Source organism: Haliotis rubra, unplaced genomic scaffold, assembly GCF_003918875.1.
Source record: "Haliotis rubra isolate DU_JTF1 unplaced genomic scaffold, ASM391887v1 Scf346, whole genome shotgun sequence".
In the NCBI taxonomy this organism is placed as follows: Eukaryota; Metazoa; Mollusca; class Gastropoda; order Lepetellida; family Haliotidae; genus Haliotis; species Haliotis rubra.
Window position 1 is genome coordinate 935,185 of NW_025767020.1, and position 21,272 is coordinate 956,456.

Genomic DNA, 21,272 nt, shown 5'->3' on the forward strand with positions numbered 1-21,272 from the left:
CACCCTAAATCTGCACAGGCTTATTCTATAAAGATGTGCAACAAACCCAAGATACAGACATTTGCAATTTACATCTCTGAGCAGCACAGATTGTGGATAAAAGAAGACAATTAACGTGTAAATAGTAAATGTTTTGTATTGGTAAACAATTACTGACACAGACATTAACATACATATAGTACACATTTCATTGGTAGTATTCTTGTAAATTAAGCATAGTAAATGGTTCCACTCTTAGTTTTACATGTTATTAAGGTACAAACAGAGATATGTTTTATGTATCTTCAGTGATATAATAGTTACGAATGTCTTTATAGCACTGTTATTTCTTAAATATATGTATACTGTCTCCACCAGAGGTATACGCCGCACATACATTTAAAACATACATTTCATCTTCTTTTCATATTAAGCCAACAGTGAAGACATGCATCAGTGTCTCCTCTTGTCTCGGTCGAAAGTATAAAATGTCCACATTCCATTCACTAAGTTCAATATTACTGGATGCAGTTTCACAAACTTTCAGGAATAATATGAACTTTTTTATCTGTACATTTGCATTTCATTGCAATAAATCCCAATATTGTGTTCGCTTTTTACCATTAAACTTCATTGTGCCTACTGCTGTGCCTGATATTGACTGAAACAGGAACACCTTTTCAGCATCTGTCAGTATCTTGCGAGTAGAAACATAAGAAGAATAATATGAAATATCGAGCAGACTAAACCGAATTTTGAACAGCAATTCACCAAGAATTTCCCTCAAATTCGAATCGTGTACAGGTTTGTGTTGACGTTTACATTCCGCCTCTGCCCAGCGAAGCATTGCCTCGAAGACGACGCTTTCCTCACAAGCCAAAGAATTTGAGGAAATTACATCAGAAACGCATGCGCGCGAGAGCAAAAGGAATCCGGTTGTTTGCAACACTTCCGTCCCCTGTTGGTGAATGAAGGAGAGACAACTCTGGTACAACTGTTCCTCGTCAAAGAAGTGAGCTTGTTCGAACAAGGAACACACGTTGTCGACAGACATCATGTTCTTGATGAAGTCCACGCACTTGGTCAACAGAGACTGAACGTTGTACTTCTTGCCGCAGTAAAGGACGGACAGCACGTTGTCCATGGCAACGAGTATTTCATCACAGTACAGGTAGCTAAAACATAAAACATTACTATCTTATCATTATATTGTACAGATTGAAAATAGTATGCAGCAGAGAGGGATTGGGTGATCCTCAGGGTCAGGGTGGTAAGGCTGGAGTCAGTAAACATACTCATATTACCCAGTAATTAATCACAGTGTTCCAAAGAAATTAGACCGACCATACCGTAAGAATATCTTGAAGGGTTCCAGCTCGATATCAGGAACATCGACGTCATCACTTTGTGGAATCGATCCGTTGAACATGGTAAAGAAGACGTCACTCCTGGCACCCAGCACATACTTGTGGGCACCTACCGGCGACTTCGACTGCCCGACCTTGAACTTGACGTCACATGCAAGCTGTTGGTCAAGCATCCGTCGGTTACATCCAATGACTGTGTCTTCAGAGTTGACCACGGTATCTTGTCGAAAATGTTGAGCTGTTCGTATTATATTAAAGGTATTAATATACATGCCTTTGCCAGTTAGGAACTCATGAACTAAAAGTCAACGGACTGGGACTTATACTTGCAGGTATGATAAACTTCAATTTCGCAACCCATATCAGCCATTGTTAGCATCTTTATTGTGCTTCCAAGTCTGTGGAATTGCGCATGCGTGAGCTTGTGTGTTGACGTGTCAATCACGAGCTCTAAAAAATGGGCATTTCTTTAGCCCAATACAGAGTCAAAATAGGCACCTTTTGTCAACCAAGCAAAACAAAATGTCAGTGTTTACATGGACTAAAACTTGAGAGGCATTATCTTTCGCTAGGAGTGCGTTGGATGTGTCTGATGAGTGTCCTACTTATCACATGTGGCGATGTCGAGTCGAACCCGGGACCCACTACACGACAACAAACACTGGCTGTGGACGAATCGGGTGCACTGGGCATAAACGTGAGTGAAAAGGACAACACTGATATATTGACAATACTCCTTGAAATGAAAGTTGATATCAAATCTATGAACAAAAACTTTGTAAATCTCGGCGACAAGGTTGACAAGATGGCGTCAGATTTTAGCAGCCAATTTCATCAACTACAACAAGAAAATAAAGAGCTAAAGTCAAAACTATCAGCCATGGAAGATAAGATTACCGACTTCGAATCTAGGAACCGAAGAGAAAATCTAATTGTCCATGGGATCCCCGGTGATAAAGGTGAGACGTGGGAGCAATCGGAGAGTAAGGTGCGCATATGGACAACGCCAATGGGATAGTGATAATACGAGCACATCGGTTAAATCCACGGAAGCCAGGTTCTCCAATCATCGCTAAATTCTTGACGTCTAAAGATAAGAGCGACATCTTCAAGGCAGCACGAACCGACAGGACGGAGGGATCACAACATAAGCGTGTGACAGAGGATTTCCCCCCAGAAAATACGAGAGGACAGGCGAGCACTCTCACCTTGGTTTGTGAAGGCAAGGAATGCAGGAAACAACCCGAAAATGAGACAAAATAAGCTGATTGTAAATGGTCAAGTGTTTGTGTACGATAGGGACTCTCAGAACATTGTAAAAGAGAAAGGATCGCGCAAAGAACTACCCCACACAAACAATAACACAACCACGTGGGCAGGTTTGTTTGGACCCGGAAATGAAACTGACAAGCAAGGTGAAGGACGGAGCCAGTTGGGAAGTAAACAAACCGACGAATGATACGATGGTCATGGCCCTACTTTCAACATTTTGACGTGGAATATCGGTGGTCTAAATAAACATGATAATGAATTTTCTCAGGTGAAACCTTTGTGTCATAATTTCGATGTTGTATGTTTCTGCGAATCATTTGTGAAAGCTCAAAACGAATTTTCGGCATTCTTGTCCGGTTTTCGAGCAGTCAACGCTGTGAGAGATAAAATGAAACAACTAGGCCGTCACAGTGGCGGTGTCACCGTCTTGATAAAGGAGAAATGGCTACATGATAATCTAATTACAAGGCTTTATGACCACTTCCAGAATACTGTTGTTCCACTTTTTTCAACCAAATGTTTGCATTGGGAAAAAGACACTCTGTTGATGTTTACTTATATCTCACCAGAGGGCTCTCCAGTGTATGACAATAGTGACAATGATGGAATTGACACCCTTGAACATTATATAAACATTATAGCTGCTGATCACCCGGACAAACAATTATTTCTAGCTGGTGACCTAAATGCTAGGACTAAAGACTTTTTGGATTTCATTCCTAATGATAATATTGATTTTATTGTGAGAGATGTTGATGATTATCCTTCAGATGATTTTGAAATGCCAAGATCAAGTAAAGATAACTTATATCATAATAACTTTGGCAAAAAACTGATGGAATTGTGCTGTACATTTGGAATCCATATCATGAATGGTAGACTATTTGAGGATAAACAAGGGCAGTTTACTTGTGTTACACATAACGGTTCTAGTCTAGTAGACTACATGATTGCATCGACATCTGTGTTTCCTAGAGTTCCTGATTTTGGTGTTGGTACTTGTGATGTGTCTGATCATTTCCCTATTTACTGCTCTCTGAACATCCAGCTACCCAACATGGTTGGTGCACTACAGCCAACTGTACTATCAAATTCTCCAACTAGTAATTCTGCAGAGAGCAATTCAACAACAATATGGACTAAATATGTGTGGAATGGAGAGCTCTGTGATCTATTTATCTCTAAGTTGCAAGAATTGTTTGAAAATCTACGTAGTAAATTATATCACTGTATAGACACCAATATTGAAGATTCATTAAATGTTTTCACTGAACTGTATCAGCGAGCTGCAGACCACAATAAGAAGATATTTTCAGGTTACCATGATATTAACTCTAAACCTCAACCCCCATGGTGGGACCAAGAACTCGAACAATTAAAACATATGAAATATAAAGCATTAAGAGATCATAGAGACACTAACTTGGATATTGTGATTTATAAAACTCTACGTAAATCTTTCAAGAAGACTTTTAACAGCAAACGAAGAGCATACTTCGATGTACAAAAAGAGAAACTTATTGCAGCAAGAGACAACCCAAAGGAATTCTGGAAAACATTAAAGCAATCAGGTTTAACCTCAACATGTGACACTACGTACAATATAAGCTGTGAAGACTGGTTCAGTTACTTCTCAGGGCTTCTAACTGAGAATTCTGGTAATGAGTATGACAGTGATATCAATTCAGAGTCCATCAAGGATGAAGAGCTAAAAACATTAAATTGTGACATTACTGAAAACAAAGTCTTACTTCACATTGATAAACTGGCAAAAAAAAGTCTCCTGGACCAGATGGTATTGCAATTGACTTTATTAAAGCTTCTAAGACTTTTATCAGCAATTATTTTACAGTGTTGTTTAACAAGATTTTCCAAGACAGTATTTTTCCGGAGCTTTGGGGTAAAAGCATTATCTGTCCTTTTTACAAATCTGGTGTAAAAAGTAACCCCAATAATTATAGAGGTATCTCTCTTATTGATTCTGTGTGTAAAATATTCACTTCCATTCTTAACAGTAGATTACAGGTTTGGTGTGAGGAGAAGAATATTATTCATGAAGCTCAGGCAGGATTCAGGAGTAATTATTCTACTACTGACCACATTTTCTCACTTCAAGCTATGGTACAGAAATATTCATGTAAGAAGAAAGGAAGGTTCTATTGTCTGTTTATAGATTTCTCAAAGGCCTTTGATACAGTTAATCATAAAATTCTTCTGTCAAGTCTAGAAAAAGTTGGTGTTGGTGGTAAATTCTATAACATCCTTGAATCAATGTATGGTAGGTTGTCAGCTTGTGTCAGAACATCTCAAGGCCTTTCAAGCTATTTTGATTGTAGTATAGGTACTAGGCAGGGTTGCATCCTCAGTCCCCAATTGTTTATTATCTTTATTAATCAGCTTATGGAAAATATGGAGCAATTTGGTGGCCGTGGTATATTTATTACACCTGATGTTAATAATCTATATGCTCTAATGTTTGCGGATGATGTTTCCTCAGTCTCGGATACTGCTCTCCAGCTTCAGAAGAAGATTCATGGGCTTGAAAATTTTTGTCAACTCACCGGTATGAAGGTCAATATTAATAAGACTAAAGTTATTGTTTTCAGGAATAGCGGGCCCCTTAGACAGTATGAAAAGTGGTTTCTTAATGGGCAAAGGCTGGAAGTTGTCTCATACTACAGGTACTTGGGTATTGTGTTCACTCCTAGGCTAGTTTGGACTAAAGCTCACACTACTCTTGCTTCTCAAGCCAATAAAGCCCTTATGGCTATCTATAGATATCAAAAGAGTAGGTTATCTGTCATGTGCGGATCTTTTTAAAGTATTTGATGCTATGGTTAAACCTATTCTTTGTTACGGTTCAGAAATTTGGGGTGTTACCCATTGTAAAATCATTGAACAAATCCAGATAAAGACATGTAAATATTTCTTAAAAGTTGGTAAAAATACATGCAACAATATGGTTCTTGGTGAATGTGGCAGATTCCCTCTTCAACTTACTTATATGTCAAGGGCAGTTAAATATTGGTGTAGACTTTTAACTCTTCCAAGTTGTAGATTACCTCATCAGTTTTATTTAATGCTTAAGTCTTTGGATGAATCTGGACGGACGACATGGGCATCTCATATCAAGAATATTTTATTTAGATTTGGCTTTGGCTTTGCTTGGATTCACAGGATATTGGAGATATTGATGGTTTCATTTCTGTTTTTAAGCAAAGATTGTCTGATAATCTTTCACAAGAGTGGTACTCATCCCTACATAGTACAACCAAGTGTTCTAATTATATTCTTTTCAAGTCCCTCCTGAATGTTGAAACTTATCTCAGTTTAGGTATTGCCCCATATTTAAGAAATTGTTTAACAAAATTTAGATGCGGTAAATTTAAACTTAGTTCTGAGACCGGTAGATATAACAATGTCCCTTATTATTCAAGATTCTGTCATTTTTGCTACAAAAATAATCTGAATTTAATTGAAGATGAAATACATGTTTTACTTTATTGTAAAGCCTACTTAGATATAAGGAATAAGTTTCTTGGTAAATATTTGAAACATTCTATTTCACAACACAGTTTTATAAACATAATGACTTCAAAAAACATAAATGTTATAAATAATTTGTGCCTATTTTTATATAATGTTGGGAAAATAAGAGATTCTGATGTTTTTATGTAAAAAAATGGCAAGCAAAATGGCAAAAAATGGCCATAAAGATGGTGTATCGAGGAAGATTCGACTGGAGGCAAGACACTATGTATAACGATCATTCTTTAACATTGCACTAAGGTTACCTTTGTGACTTACGATCACCTTAGTGCTTTGTGAAAGGAGGCCCTGATCAATATCAATAAATGATCCGAATTTATTTAACCTTTGTCCCACGACCATATTTATATAATTCTTCTTCTGACAGAATTACTTCAGTAGCAAAATGTTTAAAGGCAAGTACATTCTGCAGCAAATACGATGGAAAATTATCAGAATTGTTGCTCCCTTCGTTTTGAATTTTCTGCCCCACTTCATCGCCACGCTGAAAGGGTCGTTGTCAGCACGAGTTCAGAACACAGTACAGAAACGTACCCCCAGTCAAAATCTGAATACAGAAACGTACCCCAAGGGCGAATTCATTCCGCATTGGGCCGTTTTCTTGCTTGGAACTGTCATACTGTTGTATTAGATGCATTTGATTGGGTTATATAAAAAAACAAGCATACGCAGTGACGAATATTTCGCGATGCACTATACTACTTGCAATAATAACTACATTCGGTATGGGTTTGGGGTTGCGGAATATGGATTTGTCCGTCGTTTAGGGTACCGGGTACATTTATGTATTTTGACTGTGGTAAGGGCACATTTCTGAATACTGAAACGTACCTGGGGTAGATATTTGTTGAACCTGTGCCGACCCCTTGAGCCATAGCAGAGACCATTTAATAAAATTCAATAGTCACCTCGTGAAGATCCGGGTTAGAATTGATCTTCGGTAACCCACGTTTGTCGTAAGATGGATCGGGTGGTCAGGCTCTCTGACTTGGTTGACACATGTCATCGTATCACAATTGCGTCGATCCTCATGCTGTTGATCACTGGATTGTCTGGTCTAGACTCGATTATTTACAGACTGCCGCCATATAGCTGGAATAGTCCTGAGTGCGGCGTAAAACTAAACCCACTCACTCACTCTGGTCATAGTCACTGCATAATGTTTACCCACGTGACCAATCAAACCCTCTCATCGGCTTGATGAGCTTATATCCCAAAACTTCCACATCCCAATACTTCCACAAACTGTTAAAACAACAACCCCTCATCACCCCTTTTTAGGTAATAGGATAGCCCGGGAAGTGCACTTAACTGAAACAACAGATAATGATATATCACCTGACTTAGCTGAGTAGAGGTTTTAGTAGAGAAGAGAGCAGTTAGATAATAAATCTGAAATCTAATATAATATAAATTCGTGCATATTTCATGTAGGAAAACATGGTAAATTTTGTTTTCTTGTTTTACTTTGAAATGTTGTTGTATTCTGACTATTTAAAACATACATTATGCAGCATAACGTACATTTAATGTACATGTATATTAAAATATGTTGTTTTACAATATAACATGGCTGCCAAATGTGCCGGTGAAATCTTGGACACTATAGGACATGATTTCTATATAAATGTTCCACATAGACTATGATATGCAACTACAAAAGATATGTACTTTTTGTAAATATCCCTGCCTTAATAAAACATATAATTTATTACTAAGTGATTGTTTCTATTCACTACTGATTAATGGGTTAAACCATTACAGACTGAGGTATTCAGTATGTTCGCAGTCAACCAAAAATGTTGTTATAAGCTGTAAAGGTTTTGGGAGGATACCCGTGAGGAGCGTCGATTTATTTCACAAGGTCACCCACTCCAATTATCAACATGGCTGTCATAGAGTGACCTCCCTTGGAAATTGGGCAACTCAACATGACTGATCTTGTGCTAAAATTGAACTTACTGCATGAAATGTATTGCTAAATAAACTCTCATAACCCAAATCTACCCTAGAACATGTCACATGTCAGTCTACGGACAATCCAACAATACAATAAAGCCGGCTATGCTTTCTGTTGCATTACATTCAGTTTGATTACACTTGGGAAACAATCGATAGAAACATTAAAACATTAATACCCCTACCTCGTTCAACTTGAACACGCCTTCCCCGAGGGTTTGGGCCACCAAAATTAAAGTACATACTTGTGTCAGCTTCAATGTCAATCGAACAGGAGCTACATAGACAGGCTGCGTAGTACAGGCTTGATAAGAGGATGATAATTGTGTTTCACCGTTGCATTTATTGCATGCAATATTACTCTTAGGTCAAGTGTAGAGATAGTGTGGAAATCAGGTGATATGACACACCCTGCCTTATCACCCACTCTGCACATCTTGACCAGATAGAACACCAGTGCTTGTCACCGTCCATTAGACCATGTGGTTTATACTCTTACAGTTGGTTAGACTAAACAACAACAACAACAAGTACTGTCGGAAATAGAACAAAAATGTTTTTTCGCATTCATATCTACATTTTATGTAATTAATATGTGAAAGTGTGAAATATCTGTTAATTTCGGCCTAACTACAGTCGCAGTGGTAGGGAAATAGGAAACGTAAAAAGAGGACTTTACTAAGGAGAGAACAGTGCAGAAATGAGCAATGCGGGTCCAAAGCGACTTATTTGGAACAGACCATGGCTTTATGCAAATTAGTGTGCGGTGATATTGTATTACAAAGGACACTTTTTAAATGCCCATTTTGAAATTAAACTTAGCTTCATTATAAACGATAGCTGACGTATAAAAATAGTAACTTTAATACTGAAAGTCTTGAGGATGTAGCTACAATGGAGTCTCACTATCACTATAAAAAGAAATAGGTAAGGTAGGAGGGTCGTCTCAAAAGCAAACCCAGGACGGGTGTCGCAGACAGTGGTTGAGGTCGGGCTGGGGGATATAGATATCAACTAAGATAAGATGATCCTTTAGGGGAATTAAACTTGGGAATTAAACGGCATGTCATTGCAATTTATAAATAATATCCAGTCCTGTCGAACTTCGATGGCTTTTCTATGGGTATCATACTTAGGCTTAGTCCCTGACTATATGTAATTTTGATTGCAAGTAATAAAACCATTTAAATTAAAGACGAGCTCCAGTGAGTTGGAAGATTCGGGCTGACCTGGGGAAATTTAGACTTGCTTCATTTAGGGCTTTTAAATTTTAAAAGCATTGCGGGGGGACTGTGAGACAGACTATTCAAAGTTGAAAAAGACTGGTAGTTATAGTTACATGAAGTCACTCTCCTTTGTCGATCTTTGCTGATTCCTCTGAAGGCTGAATTACATTTATTGTTATATCAGCTACACATTTCAGGTAAAGGAAAATACATCTGCATTAATTGTTTTAATTCCGCAATTCAGTTACATTATCCATTTTTATAGTGTGTCAATGTAACTGTTTGTACCCATGCTTTGTAATATGTAATTTTCCTTTTGGTGTACAGTAATATTTCTCCACTTGTCTATGAAACATATCAGAGTAAACTAATGGAATTAACAATTTTCACCATGTTCATGCAAATAATACTATAAATCACAATATGAAGTCCGCCTCCGTGGTGTAGTGGTTAGAGCGTCCGCCCGGAGAGCGGAAGGTCGCGGTTCGATCCCCAACCGCGTCATACCAAAATACGTTAAAATGTGGTACTCTTGGTCCCTGTCTGGCGCTCGGCATTAATGGGTACAACAAGGACTGGTCGTCTCGGAGTCAGTATAATGTGTCTGAGTGGGGTATTCATGGTTCACTGCGGCATGGTATCACAGTGAGCTAGCACTATAAAACCAGCTTAAGTCTGGGCTAGTACAAGCAGCCGCACATACACACACACGCGCATGCACGTCGTCATATTAGCGAAATATTCTCAAGTACGACGTTAAACCCCATATCACCTCACCTCACCTTTAACATACATCCTCATTGTCTGCAAGTAATGCTGTGTCTGAACCTTGTGGTATGTAATGTGAATGACGAATTGCTTATGTTTGAATTTGGTGTTATGATATTTTCTGTTGGCAAATAATAATGTAATAAATATATATGATTATAAACTAAAACTCTTTTGGACTTTGTATATAAAATGTCCATGTATGAAACTGTATGTAACTCAACTGAGCCTAGTGGGCTGTGTAGGTCAGGCAATTAGATAAACCTTGACTGTTTGTTGTTACCTGGTACGTTCTGTGGCTAGTTCACCGAGGACAGGAAATTCTTTAGGTCGGAGGTGTCATACTTAGGACAGGGAAATTCGTTCACTGGCGTTCAGCCTTCAGCCCAGTTGACACAGGAAAGAAGTAGATCGGAGGTGAAACCTTTTATTATCCGGGCAAATAACAGTCGGTCGGGCGATGAGAAATACAGGTAGTACAACCAGAAATTATTGAGAATTTAAGATTGTAATTTTTTAAATTTTTTCACTCATTACTCACGTATTAAATGTGAATATTAGCAGAACATAACTCCAGATTCAAAGACAGGTGAACAGTTAGTATTTTGTCAAGTCACCATGGGCAGCAATGCAGTCTTCAATGCGACGGGGCATACTGCTGATCAAAGGAGTTAGAAAGTTGTGGTCCATGCTGTCCCAATATCGGACCACCTCTTCTTTCATTTCAGCAATATTTGTCAGATTTTTCTTATTGACACTTTCCTTCATAAGTCCCCAAACATTTTCTATTGGATTTAGGTCAGGGCTATAGCTTGGCCAATCTAATAATGTCATATTTTGGGTCCGAAACCAGGCCTGTGAATGCTTTGAACGATGTTTTGGGTCGTTGTCATGCTTGAAAATCCAAACATTTCCATAGAGCACGTGAGCAGATGGAAGTAAATGTCCCTCGAGAATATCTGTGTACCGCTCACTGTTCATATTCCCTTCAAATACACAGAGGGGCGTTGCCCCTAACACAGATATGCCACCCCACACGTTAAATTTCGGACTGTACTTTGGGCGCTGATACAAAGGTTTTCAGTTTGTTTGGTCCAGAATTTCAGTGTATTAGGAAACAGCCACACATTGTCCCAGTTAAAATTTCTATGCTGTAAGCATCAGTTCAACCTTCGCTCCTTTTGTTCAGGATTCATGATCGGTGATGGAATTCCTCGACTTTTCTGCCAACCAAATGCATGCAGCTCAGTTCTAATTGTCTCCTTACAGACAGCCACAGTTCCTCTATCAATCATATCCAGCCTTACGTTTTCTAAACTCCTTCGTTTGTTTTTTAGAAACAAGAATACCAAACCGCCTTCTGTCAACGACAGTCAATTTTCTGGGCCAACCTGCGCCTCCCTGGTGCTCAATGCCATATTCATTTGCAATATGTTTCAAAACACGATAAACAGTGGACAAAGGGATGCCTGTTCTACTTGAATCACTTTAGCTGATCTGATGTCCTTGTTATAATACTCTAAAATCAACTTCCTCTTCTCTAAATCATCCATACTGAGGATCACTGAAAATGCCATCTGCTAGCAAGTAAATAAAGGGGGATAACTCTTCACAAACTAATGAAAAAGGATTAACAGAGGTGTCTCTCTTGAATGAAACCAAGCACGTGATAGCTGGAAGATCAGGGTTGGAATTGGTCTTCAGCAACCCATGTTTGTCGTAAGAGGCGATCGGTTGGTCAGGTTCGCTGACTTAGTTGACACATCTCATCGTATCCCAATTACGTAGATCGATGCTCATGATGTTGATCACTGGATTGTCTGGTCCAAACTCGATTATTAACAGCTGCCATATAGCTGGAATATTGCTGAGTGCGGTGTTAAACAACAAACACACAAACAGTTGGCCGGGCGATGAGAAACACAGATATAACAAATGTGTTCATACAAGACAGCCGCTTTACTTGAAAACATCGCGACTATCGGTGCATAAAAGTGCATAACGTCACGTGTTACTGTAACCACAGCATCTACAACGAACAAGGAAGTTGTAGTAATCGACCCGTGTAGGATGAATCGTTTTCTTGGGAATACTAACTCGTAAACTCGAGGGAATCGTGTAGACGCTGAAGATCCACTGGGGCGGAACGCACCACGATAGACCCCAGTGTAGGCCGGTGGATTTAATACTTATTGTAAAATGTCTCACCGTCAGTGAGGAGTGACATCACCAGACATGGAAATATGGGTTGTTTATCTGATGCTAGGCTTTCTACACATGTCGGGTGAGTGTTTCATTTATGTAGCATTATGGAGTTTTGTTGGAGTCAGATGCGAATGAAATCTGAGGTGGCGGAATTCCTCCCCAATCGCGGTATCACACACATATATGTCTACGATGGCGGTCGAGTAGCCTACTGGTTAATGCGTTTGCTCGTTACGCCGAAGATCCAGGTTCGATATCCCAGTACAGAGTATAGTTTTTAGGAATATTCCAGCAATATCACGGTGGGGGACACCAGAAATGGGCCTCACATTGTACCCATATGGGGAATCCTAATGGTTAGAGCGTTCGCTCTTCACGCTTAAGACCCGGGTTCGATTCCATACATGGGTACAATGTATGAAGCCCACTTCTGGTGTCCACCGATGTGATATTGCTGCTTAAATTTCACTCACTCACTATGTTGCATTGTTTCTGCTACAGATGGCCTTCTGTGCTATCAGTGTTCCAGCAGCGGAAGTAAAGGCGAATGTATGACAGGGTACGGTACGTTCATAAGGGTGTCCAACGCACTGTCCTCACCCAACAGCACCTTTGTTCGTGGGGGCGGCCCCACAGCCAGTGAAGTTCCTCACTACAAGAACTGCAACACCTTCGGTAACAGAAGCATGTGTATCATCGAAGAAGTTCGAAATGTGTGTAAGTGGTTATATGAACATGAACATTGTAATTTGAAAGCAGACAAGCTGAAATTGGGAGCTTGTTTGTTTATGTTGTTTGTTTGGAAAGAGTTGGGTTATTTATTTATTTATTTATTTATTTATTTATTTATTTATTTATTTATTTATTTATTTATTTATTTATTTATTTATTTATTTATTTATTTATTTATTTATTTATTTATTTATTTATTTATTTATTTATTTATTTATTTATTTCGTACTGTAACTCTTCTGAACATGTTCAGGCATATATCCTGTCATCTTACATCTTACACGATAAGCTGTGCCAACGCCCGGTACCAAAAACATCAGATTCTTTTATTGATTGGTCAGCTTTAGAAACAGACAATGTCCGATTCCCCACAAGTGTACAATGTGTGAAGCCCATGTAATAATATTGATGAAATATTGCTAAAAGCGGCGTAAAATTAAACTCACTCACTCAAACTGATACCTGATGCCATCACTGAATCACAGCAGTGATTCGAGGCATCCTTCACGAATGTCCGCAGTATATATCGTGAAAGTATTGGCAAGGAACCTGCGAGACGATTATCATCACGATACAATAGTGGCAATATGATACGTATGCCCATCATTTACAATTTCTAATAACAGAACAGATATGATAGATAAAATGACTGAAACTTTATTTGTTATACAGCAGAACTTGTGTTACATTCACTTAAACAGCTGTTGATCTAATAAAGTTTCAGCATTTAATGCTTATGAAAGTACAGTCAAACATATTTGGTATACCTTGATCTAATACACATAAATTTGAAAGCGAATCACTGAAAAACAATCTTTAGTCTGCCTTCTAAATTTTATCTTCTCTTTGTCCTCTTTCTTAACAAAGCTAAGACATCGTTCATAGTTGTTAATAGTGTCATTTGTCAAACATCTAAAACATATTTCAATTACTTGAAGACAAGTTTTCTACAGTTCACAGAGTTTGCAAAATGTTCACACTCTTTCACTTAAACACCAACTCCTTTGTTCCTGTAACAAAGATAACAGACACATTAAAGTCCTTTTAGGTTCAATTTCAAAGGATTTCAAAGAGACTCCTATCATATTACTAATGCAATATTCCTTAAAACTTTAAGTAGTATTTAAGTTGTATCGGGATATATCGTCTCTTGTGGCGATACATTGATGTATCATAGACCCTCGCGATATACATATCCTGATATATTGCCTCAATGTGTTTTGTATCGATACACTCGTATCGCGTAGTTAACGATGTCAATACTATCGATGAATCGTTACACCACTAATGGGTATGTTATATTGGTTTTTTGTTGGTCTGTTGCTATAGTTACGGGAGATGTTTCAAGCTTCAACCGGGACTGTTCAGACGGTGTGTCGTTCTCCATCAACTCTACCTCCCTGAGCACAGACACGCCTGCCAACTTTACTGCTTGCGCATACGGTAACCATGGCTACCAAATCTGCATCACTCTGTGCAATTCCGGAAACTTCTGCAATGGGCCCAATAGAGGAGCACAACAAGAAAATCCCTCTGTTGTCGCGTTAACCTTCCTACTTTGCTTATTCTATTCTTGCGTCAAATTCTAAATATCCCAGAATAAATACGGTTTTTGTTGTTACTTTTGTTTGTTTTTCAGTACATTTAGTTGTGCAGTATAAAGGATTTTATAGAGTTTCTAGAGTGGCCTATTTTAGACTACACCGACTGTACGCAAATTTTGAATTACTTTTCTGGCATGTGAAAAAAAGGAAGCCAGGTCAAAGTGTAAAAGGTTGAAATATACTGAACCACAAAATATAACGTCGCTTTTCAAAACCAAGTGCACAAAAATTTGTTCTTGCAAGGTGATGTTTTTATTGTGATTGTACTGTTTTCTTAACATGTTTTACAATCCAAATTGACAGTTATTACCAAAATCAGTGTGTTTTCTGATGAAAAAGCATATCGACCTAACGCACCGAAAAAGGCAGACATGGTAAAAGAGTCCGCATGACATTCGTGAAAATGAAAATGCACGAGCATGTCGTGACAACCCTACCAATGAAAGCGAGTCCCAAACTCGCCTGAAATCATTTTTTGTTTTGACACAGGCTCCATGCTAGTTCTTATGAGAGATCAGAGGAGTGAGTGAGTGAGTTTAGTTTTACGCCGCACTCAGCAATATCCCAGCTATACGGCGGCGGTCTGTAAATAATCGAGTCTGGACCAGACAATCCAGTGATCAACAGCATGAGCATCGATCTGCGCAATTTGGAACCGATGACATGTGTCAACCAAGTCAGCGAGCCTGACCACCCGATCACGTTAGTGGCCTCTTACGACAAGCATAGTCGCCTTTTATGGCAAGCACATGGGTTGCTGAAGACCTATTCTACCCCGGATCTTCACGGGTCGAGATCAGAGGAACCAAGTCATGAGACGATTGCAAGTTGTCCAGACTGCCAATCATTTGGATGTTCATGTTAGGACAGTAGGAGTGGTATCAGGTCACTAAGAGCATTCAAATCCGTCCACGCGGTGGGCGACCTTCAGTTACATCACAACTTCAAGACTGACAGATTGTGCGCCACCATCTGCAGGATCGCTTCCCCAGACCGACGGAAACAGCACGCCATACTATTGGGACTAACAACAGACCCATTAGTGCCGATACAGTGCGTCGACGTTTGTGCGGAAGAAACCTCTGCTGTCACAGACCCTCGCGTAGTCTTGTCCTCACTGCTCATCATCGCCAAACCCAACTGCAACGGGCAACTCAGCATCGAAATTGGTATTATCGACAATGGAGAACTGTGCTGTTATCTCATGAAAGACGATATTGTGTTTCGACAGTCGATTGCAGAGTGAGAGTTATGGCGAGGGCGTGGTGAAATGTTTTGCAATGAGTGTATTGTTGAAAGAGACTCGTGGAGTGGTCTAAGCATCATAGTGTCACTAGTGTGGGGTTCAATCGGTCTGAACCAATTAGCTGACACCATGGCGTTCCAGAATTTTAGTCCAGAATGAGGAAATGACATGACAGCTACTCGCTAGACCCACGTTGTACCACATTTTGGACGTTACAGAAATCACATCTTCCAGCAAGACAACGGTCGTGCCCACACTGCAAGAGCAACATTGGACTTCCTAAGACAACATGGCATCCAAACCCTACAATAGCCTACACTCATTCCGTATTTAAATCCAAAAGAACACCTTTGGGACGAGATTCAAAGAAGACTGAATGTCCTCCAACCAAGGCTGACAACTGCGACAAGATTCAATCAGGCATTTCGCAGAGTATGGACTCAAGCGCCTATGGCCTTCATCAACCAGCTAATTCGTTCCATATTCAGACGACTCACTCATTCATCGATGTCCATAGAGGCCACACACGATACTGACTTTGGGGTATCTTAATGGTACCACTTTTGGTGATGTTGTTTGTGTTAACTCTAAATGTTATTCCCGAAAATGTGTTAACCATACTTGTCAAGTTTGAACTCAGTCCTCCGTTTTCCCTCCGGTTTTATTGCTAATTGGAGTGAATTAAAGTGTGTGCTTTAAGAAACCCCTATCAGTGCGACATTTCTTTTGTGGTTCAGTATATATACGGTGAAACACTTTTTTGGGAACAGGCTTGTTTGCAACCTAAATATACACTCTGCACAGTGTATGTTCAGAAGGGCTTGAAATCATACAAGAGATGACTGCATTACGTTGACGTTGGATTGACCTCTTTGGTAATGTGGGCAAGGTGTCCGATCTCGGTCCGAGGTTCGAATCAGATCGTAGAACTTGAGAATGTTATTACCGGAACGTATACAATTTGTTGCGGTCGAAGATCCCTACAAGACTAATACCGGATGCAACCTTTTCAACCATGCATGCATGTGACACTGTTCTGTTAACGTTGTTGTTGTTTTTCACCATGGACTACCTGAGATGTTCGCTATCAGATTAAAGTATGAGGCATCTGTTGTTTGTTTGTAGCCTCAAGTATATACATCATAAAAATATGAGTGAGTGAGTGAGTTTAGTTTTACGCCGCACTCAGCAATATTCCAGCTATATGGCGGCGGTATGTAAATAATCGAGTCTGAATCAGACAATCCAATGATCAACAGCATGAGCATCGATCTACGCAACTGGGATACGATGACATATGTCAACCAAATCAGCGAGCCTGACCACCCGATCCGGTTAGTCGCCTCTTACGCGTTGCTGAAGATCAATTCTAACCCGGATCTTCATGGGTCGGAAGTAGGTTGAACTAAGTGCCGTTTGAAAAAGTTTCTTTCTTTGCTGTTTAACGTCGCATCCAGCAATATTATTTCGGGATATAAATGCAGACTGACAAACCAGGGGGTGATATGGAGGGGTGACTATTGAGGCGGAATCAACTATTGCAAAAGCGATAGTCTATTGCAACATACTATTGCGATAGGGATACTCTATTGCGACCAACATGAGACTTGAAAACCAGATCAAGTTTGTTTTAAGAGGTAACAGGGGCGGATAAGTCTAACTCAAAATGAACGAATCTGCTACTTCGGAGACACAACAATTGCAATGCATCGATAGATCGATGCATCGTTACAGCCCTAGTGATATGCTGTTCTGTAGGATTGAACACATCTACTTTGCTCTGATGTTTTGTGGGATTGAACACATCTACTGTGCTCTGGTGTTTTGTGGGATTGAAAACATACACTTTGTTATGATGTTTTGTAGATTGAACACATCTACTTTCCTCTGCTGTTCTGTAGGATTGAACACATCTACTTCCCTCTGCTGTTCTGTGGAATTGAACACATCTACTTTGCTCTGATGTTCTGTGGGACTGATCACATCTACGTTCCTCTGATGTTCTGTGGATTGAACACGTCTTCTTTGCTCTGATGTTTTGAGGGATTGAACACATCTGCTTTCCTCTGATGTTCTGTGGATTGAACACATCTACTTTGCTCTGATGTTTTGTGGGATTGATCACATATACTTTGCTCTGATGTTCTGTGGGATTGAACACATCCACTTTGCTCTGATGTTCTGTGGATTGAACACATCTACTTTGCTCTGATGTTCTGTGGGATTGATCACATCTACTTTCCTCTGATATTATGTAGGATTGATCACATCTACTTTTCTCTGATGTTCTGTGGGATTGAACACATCTACGTTCCTCTGCTGTTCTGTAGGATTGAACACATCTACGTTCCTCTGCTGTTCTGTAGGATTGAACACATCTACGTTCCTCTGCTGTTCTGTGGGATTGAACACATCTACTTTCCTCTGATGTTCTGTGGATTGATCACATCTACTTTGCTCTGATGTTTTGTGGGATTGAACACATCTACTTTCCTCTGATGTTCTGTGGGATTGATCACATCTACTTTCCTCTGCTGTTCTGTAGGGCTGAACACATCTTTTTTGCTCTGATGTTTTGTTGGATTGAACACATCTACTTTGCTCTGATGTTCTGTGGGACTGATCACATCTACGTTCCTCTGATGTTCTGTGGATTGAACACACCTACTTTGCTCTGATGTTTTCTGGGATTGAACACATCTGCTTTCCTCTGATGTTCTGTGGATTGAACACATATACTTTCCTCTGATTTTCTGTAGGATTGAACTCATCTACTTTGCTCTGATGTTTTTGTGGGATTGATCACATCTACTTTGCTCTGATGTTTTGTGGATTGAACACATCTACTTTGCTCTGATGTTTTGTGGGATTGATCACATCTACTTTCCTCTGATGTTTTGTGGGATTGATCACATCTGCTTTCCTCTGATATTATGTAGGATTGATCACATCTACTTTCCTCTGCTGTTCTGTGGGATTGAACACATCTACGTTCCTCTGCTGTTCTGTAGGACTGAACACATCTACGTTCCTCTGCTGTTCTGTAGGACTGAACACATCTACTTTGCTCTGATGTTCTGTGGATTGAACACATCTACTTTGCTCTGATGTTTTGTGGGATTGAACACATCTACTTTCCTCTGATGTTCTGTGGGATTGATCACATCTACTTTCCTCTACTGTTCTGTAGGGCTGAACACATCTTTTTTGCTCTGATGTTTTGTTGGATTGAACACATCTACTTTGCTCTGATGTTCTGTGGGACTGATCACATCTACGTTCCTCTGATGTTCTGTGGATTGAACACATCTACTTTGCTCTGATGTTTTGTGGGATTGAACACATCTACTTTCCTCTGATGTTCTGTGTGGGATTGAACACATCTACTTTCCTCTGATGTTCTGTAGGATTGAACACATCTACTTTGCTCTGATGTTTTTGTGGGATTGAACACATCTACTTTGCTCTGATGTTCTGTGGATTGAACACATCTACTTTGCTCTGATGTTTTGTGGGATTGATCACATCTGCTTTCCTCTGATATTATGTAGGATTGATCACATCTGCTTTCCTCTGCTGTTCTGTGGGATTGAACACATCTACGTTCCTCTGCTGTTCTGTAGGACTGAACACATCTACGTTCCTCTGCTGTTCGGTAGGACTGAACACATCTACTTTGCTCTGATGTTCTGTGGATTGAACACATCTACTTTGCTCTGATGTTTTGTGGGATTGAACACATCTACTTTCCTCTGCTGTTCTGTGGGATTGATCACATCTACTTTCCTCTGCTGTTCTGTAGGACTGAACACATCTTTTTTGCTCTGATGTTTTGTGGGATTGAACACATCTACTTTCCTCTGATGTTCTGTGGGATTGATCACATCTACTTTCCTCTGATGTTTTGTGGGATTGAACACATCTACTTTTCTCTGATGTTCTGTGGGATTGAACACATCTACTTTCCTCTGATGTTCTGTAGGATTGAACACATCTACTTTCCTCTGCTGTTCTGTAGGATTGAACACATCTACTTTCCTCTGCTGTTCTGTGGGATTGAACACATCTACTTTCCTCTGATGTTCTGTGGGATTGATCACATCTACTTTCCTCTGCTGTTCTGTGGGATTGAACACATCTACTTTCCTCTGATGTTCTGTGGGATTGAACACATCTACTTTCCTCTGATGTTCTGTGGGATTGATCACATCTACTTTGCTCTGATGTTTTGTGGGATAGAACACATATACTTTCCTCTGATGTTCTGTGGATTGAACACATCTACTTTCCTCTGATATTCTGTAGGATTGAACACATCTACTTTGCTCTGATGTTCTGTGGGATTGATCACATCTACTTTCCTCTGATGTTCTGTGGGATTGATCACATCTACTTTGCTCTGATGTTCCGAAGGATTGATCACATCTACTTTGCTCTGATGTTATGTGGGATTGAACACATCTACTTTCCTCTGATGTTTTGTGGGATTGATCACATCTACTTTTCTCTAATGTTCTGTAGGATTGAACACATCTACTTTGCTCTGATGTTCTGTATGGGATTGAACACATCTACTTTCCTCTGATGTTCTGTGGGATTGATCACATCTACTTTCCTCTGATGTTCTGTGGGATTGAACACATCTACTTTGCTCTGATGTTCTGTGGGATTGAACACATCTACTTTCCTCTGATGTTCTGTGGGATTGATCACATCTACTTTCCTCTGATGTTTTGTGGGATTGAACACATCTACTTTGCTCTGATGTTCTGTAGGATTGATCACATCTACTTTCCTCTGATGTTCTGTAGGATTGAACACATCTACTTTGCTCTGATGTTTTGTGGGATTGATCACATCTACTTTCCTCTGCTGTTCTGTGGGATTGATCACATCTACTTTCCTCTGCTGTTCTGTAGGACTGAACACATCTTTTTTGCTCTGATGTTTTGTGGGATTGAACACATCTACTTTCCTCTGATGTTCTGTGGGATTGATCACATCTACTTTCCTCTGATGTTTTGTGGGATTGAACACATCTACTTTTCTCTGATGTTCTGTAGATTGAACACATCTCCTTTCCTCTGCTGTTCTGTAGGATTGAACACATCTACGTTCCTCTGCTGTTCTGTGGGATTGAACACATCTACTTCCTCTGCTGTTCTGGGATTGTCCTCTGATGTTCTGGGATTGATTGACATCTACTTTGCTCTGATGTTTTTGTGGGATAGAACACATATACTTTCCTCTGATGTTCTGTGGATTGAACACATCTACTTTCCTCTGATATTCTGTAGGATTGAACACATCTACTTTGCTCTGATGTTCTGTGGGATTGATCACATCTACTTTCCTCTGATGTTCT

At 39.6% G+C, this 21,272-nt stretch overlaps 2 protein-coding genes across 4 annotated transcripts; one reads left to right on the top strand and one right to left on the bottom strand.

The window, feature by feature from the left end:
- Positions 1 to 118: 118 nt before the first annotated feature.
- LOC124284841 (BTB/POZ domain-containing protein 6-like) lies at positions 119 to 12,137 on the bottom strand. 3 transcript variants are annotated; one of them, XM_046720959.1, is made up of 4 exons: positions 11,991 to 12,137; positions 8,372 to 8,419; positions 1,329 to 1,584; positions 119 to 1,154 (listed from the first exon to the last, which is right to left on the bottom strand). In XM_046720959.1, the coding sequence occupies exons 1-4, from the start codon at positions 12,118 to 12,120 to the stop codon at positions 563 to 565; spliced, it is 1,026 nt and encodes a 341-aa protein (XP_046576915.1). In that variant the 5' UTR covers positions 12,121 to 12,137; the 3' UTR covers positions 119 to 562. The 3 variants fall into 3 exon arrangements, with proteins under 3 accessions (XP_046576915.1, XP_046576914.1, XP_046576917.1); XM_046720958.1 differs by having other exon boundaries at positions 8,312 to 8,419; XM_046720961.1 differs by lacking the exons at positions 8,372 to 8,419; positions 11,991 to 12,137 and adding an exon at positions 6,493 to 6,503 and having other exon boundaries at positions 1,329 to 1,744.
- Positions 12,138 to 12,237: 100 nt separating this feature from the next.
- Positions 12,238 to 14,678, top strand: LOC124284842. The gene is made up of 3 exons (XM_046720962.1): positions 12,238 to 12,404; positions 12,827 to 13,042; positions 14,387 to 14,678. Exons 1-3 carry the CDS (start codon positions 12,356 to 12,358, stop codon positions 14,644 to 14,646), a joined length of 525 nt encoding a protein of 174 aa, XP_046576918.1. The 5' UTR covers positions 12,238 to 12,355; the 3' UTR covers positions 14,647 to 14,678.
- The last annotated feature ends 6,594 nt before the right edge of the window (positions 14,679 to 21,272 follow it).

What these genes read in the sequence shown, in the direction of transcription:
- LOC124284842 (XM_046720962.1), top strand. Translation starts at nt 12,356, where the DNA reads ATGGAAATATGGGTTGTTTATCTGATGCTAGGCTTTCTACACATGTCG. An exon ending in AGGCTTTCTACACATGTCGG is followed by an intron (nt 12,405 to 12,826) that starts GTGAGTGTTTCA and finishes TTTCTGCTACAG; the next exon opens with ATGGCCTTCTGTGCTATCAG. An exon ending in CGAAGAAGTTCGAAATGTGT is followed by an intron (nt 13,043 to 14,386) that starts GTAAGTGGTTAT and finishes CTGTTGCTATAG; the next exon opens with TTACGGGAGATGTTTCAAGC.
- LOC124284841 (XM_046720958.1), bottom strand. Translation starts at nt 12,120, where the DNA reads ATGCACTTTTATGCACCGATAGTCGCGATGTTTTCAAGTAAAGCGGCT. An exon ending in TTGTTGTTTAACACCGCACT is followed by an intron (nt 8,420 to 11,990) that starts CAGCAATATTCC and finishes GCCTGTACTACG; the next exon opens with CAGCCTGTCTATGTAGCTCC. An exon ending in CCCTTCAAGATATTCTTACG is followed by an intron (nt 1,155 to 1,328) that starts GTATGGTCGGTC and finishes TTTATGTTTTAG; the next exon opens with CTACCTGTACTGTGATGAAA.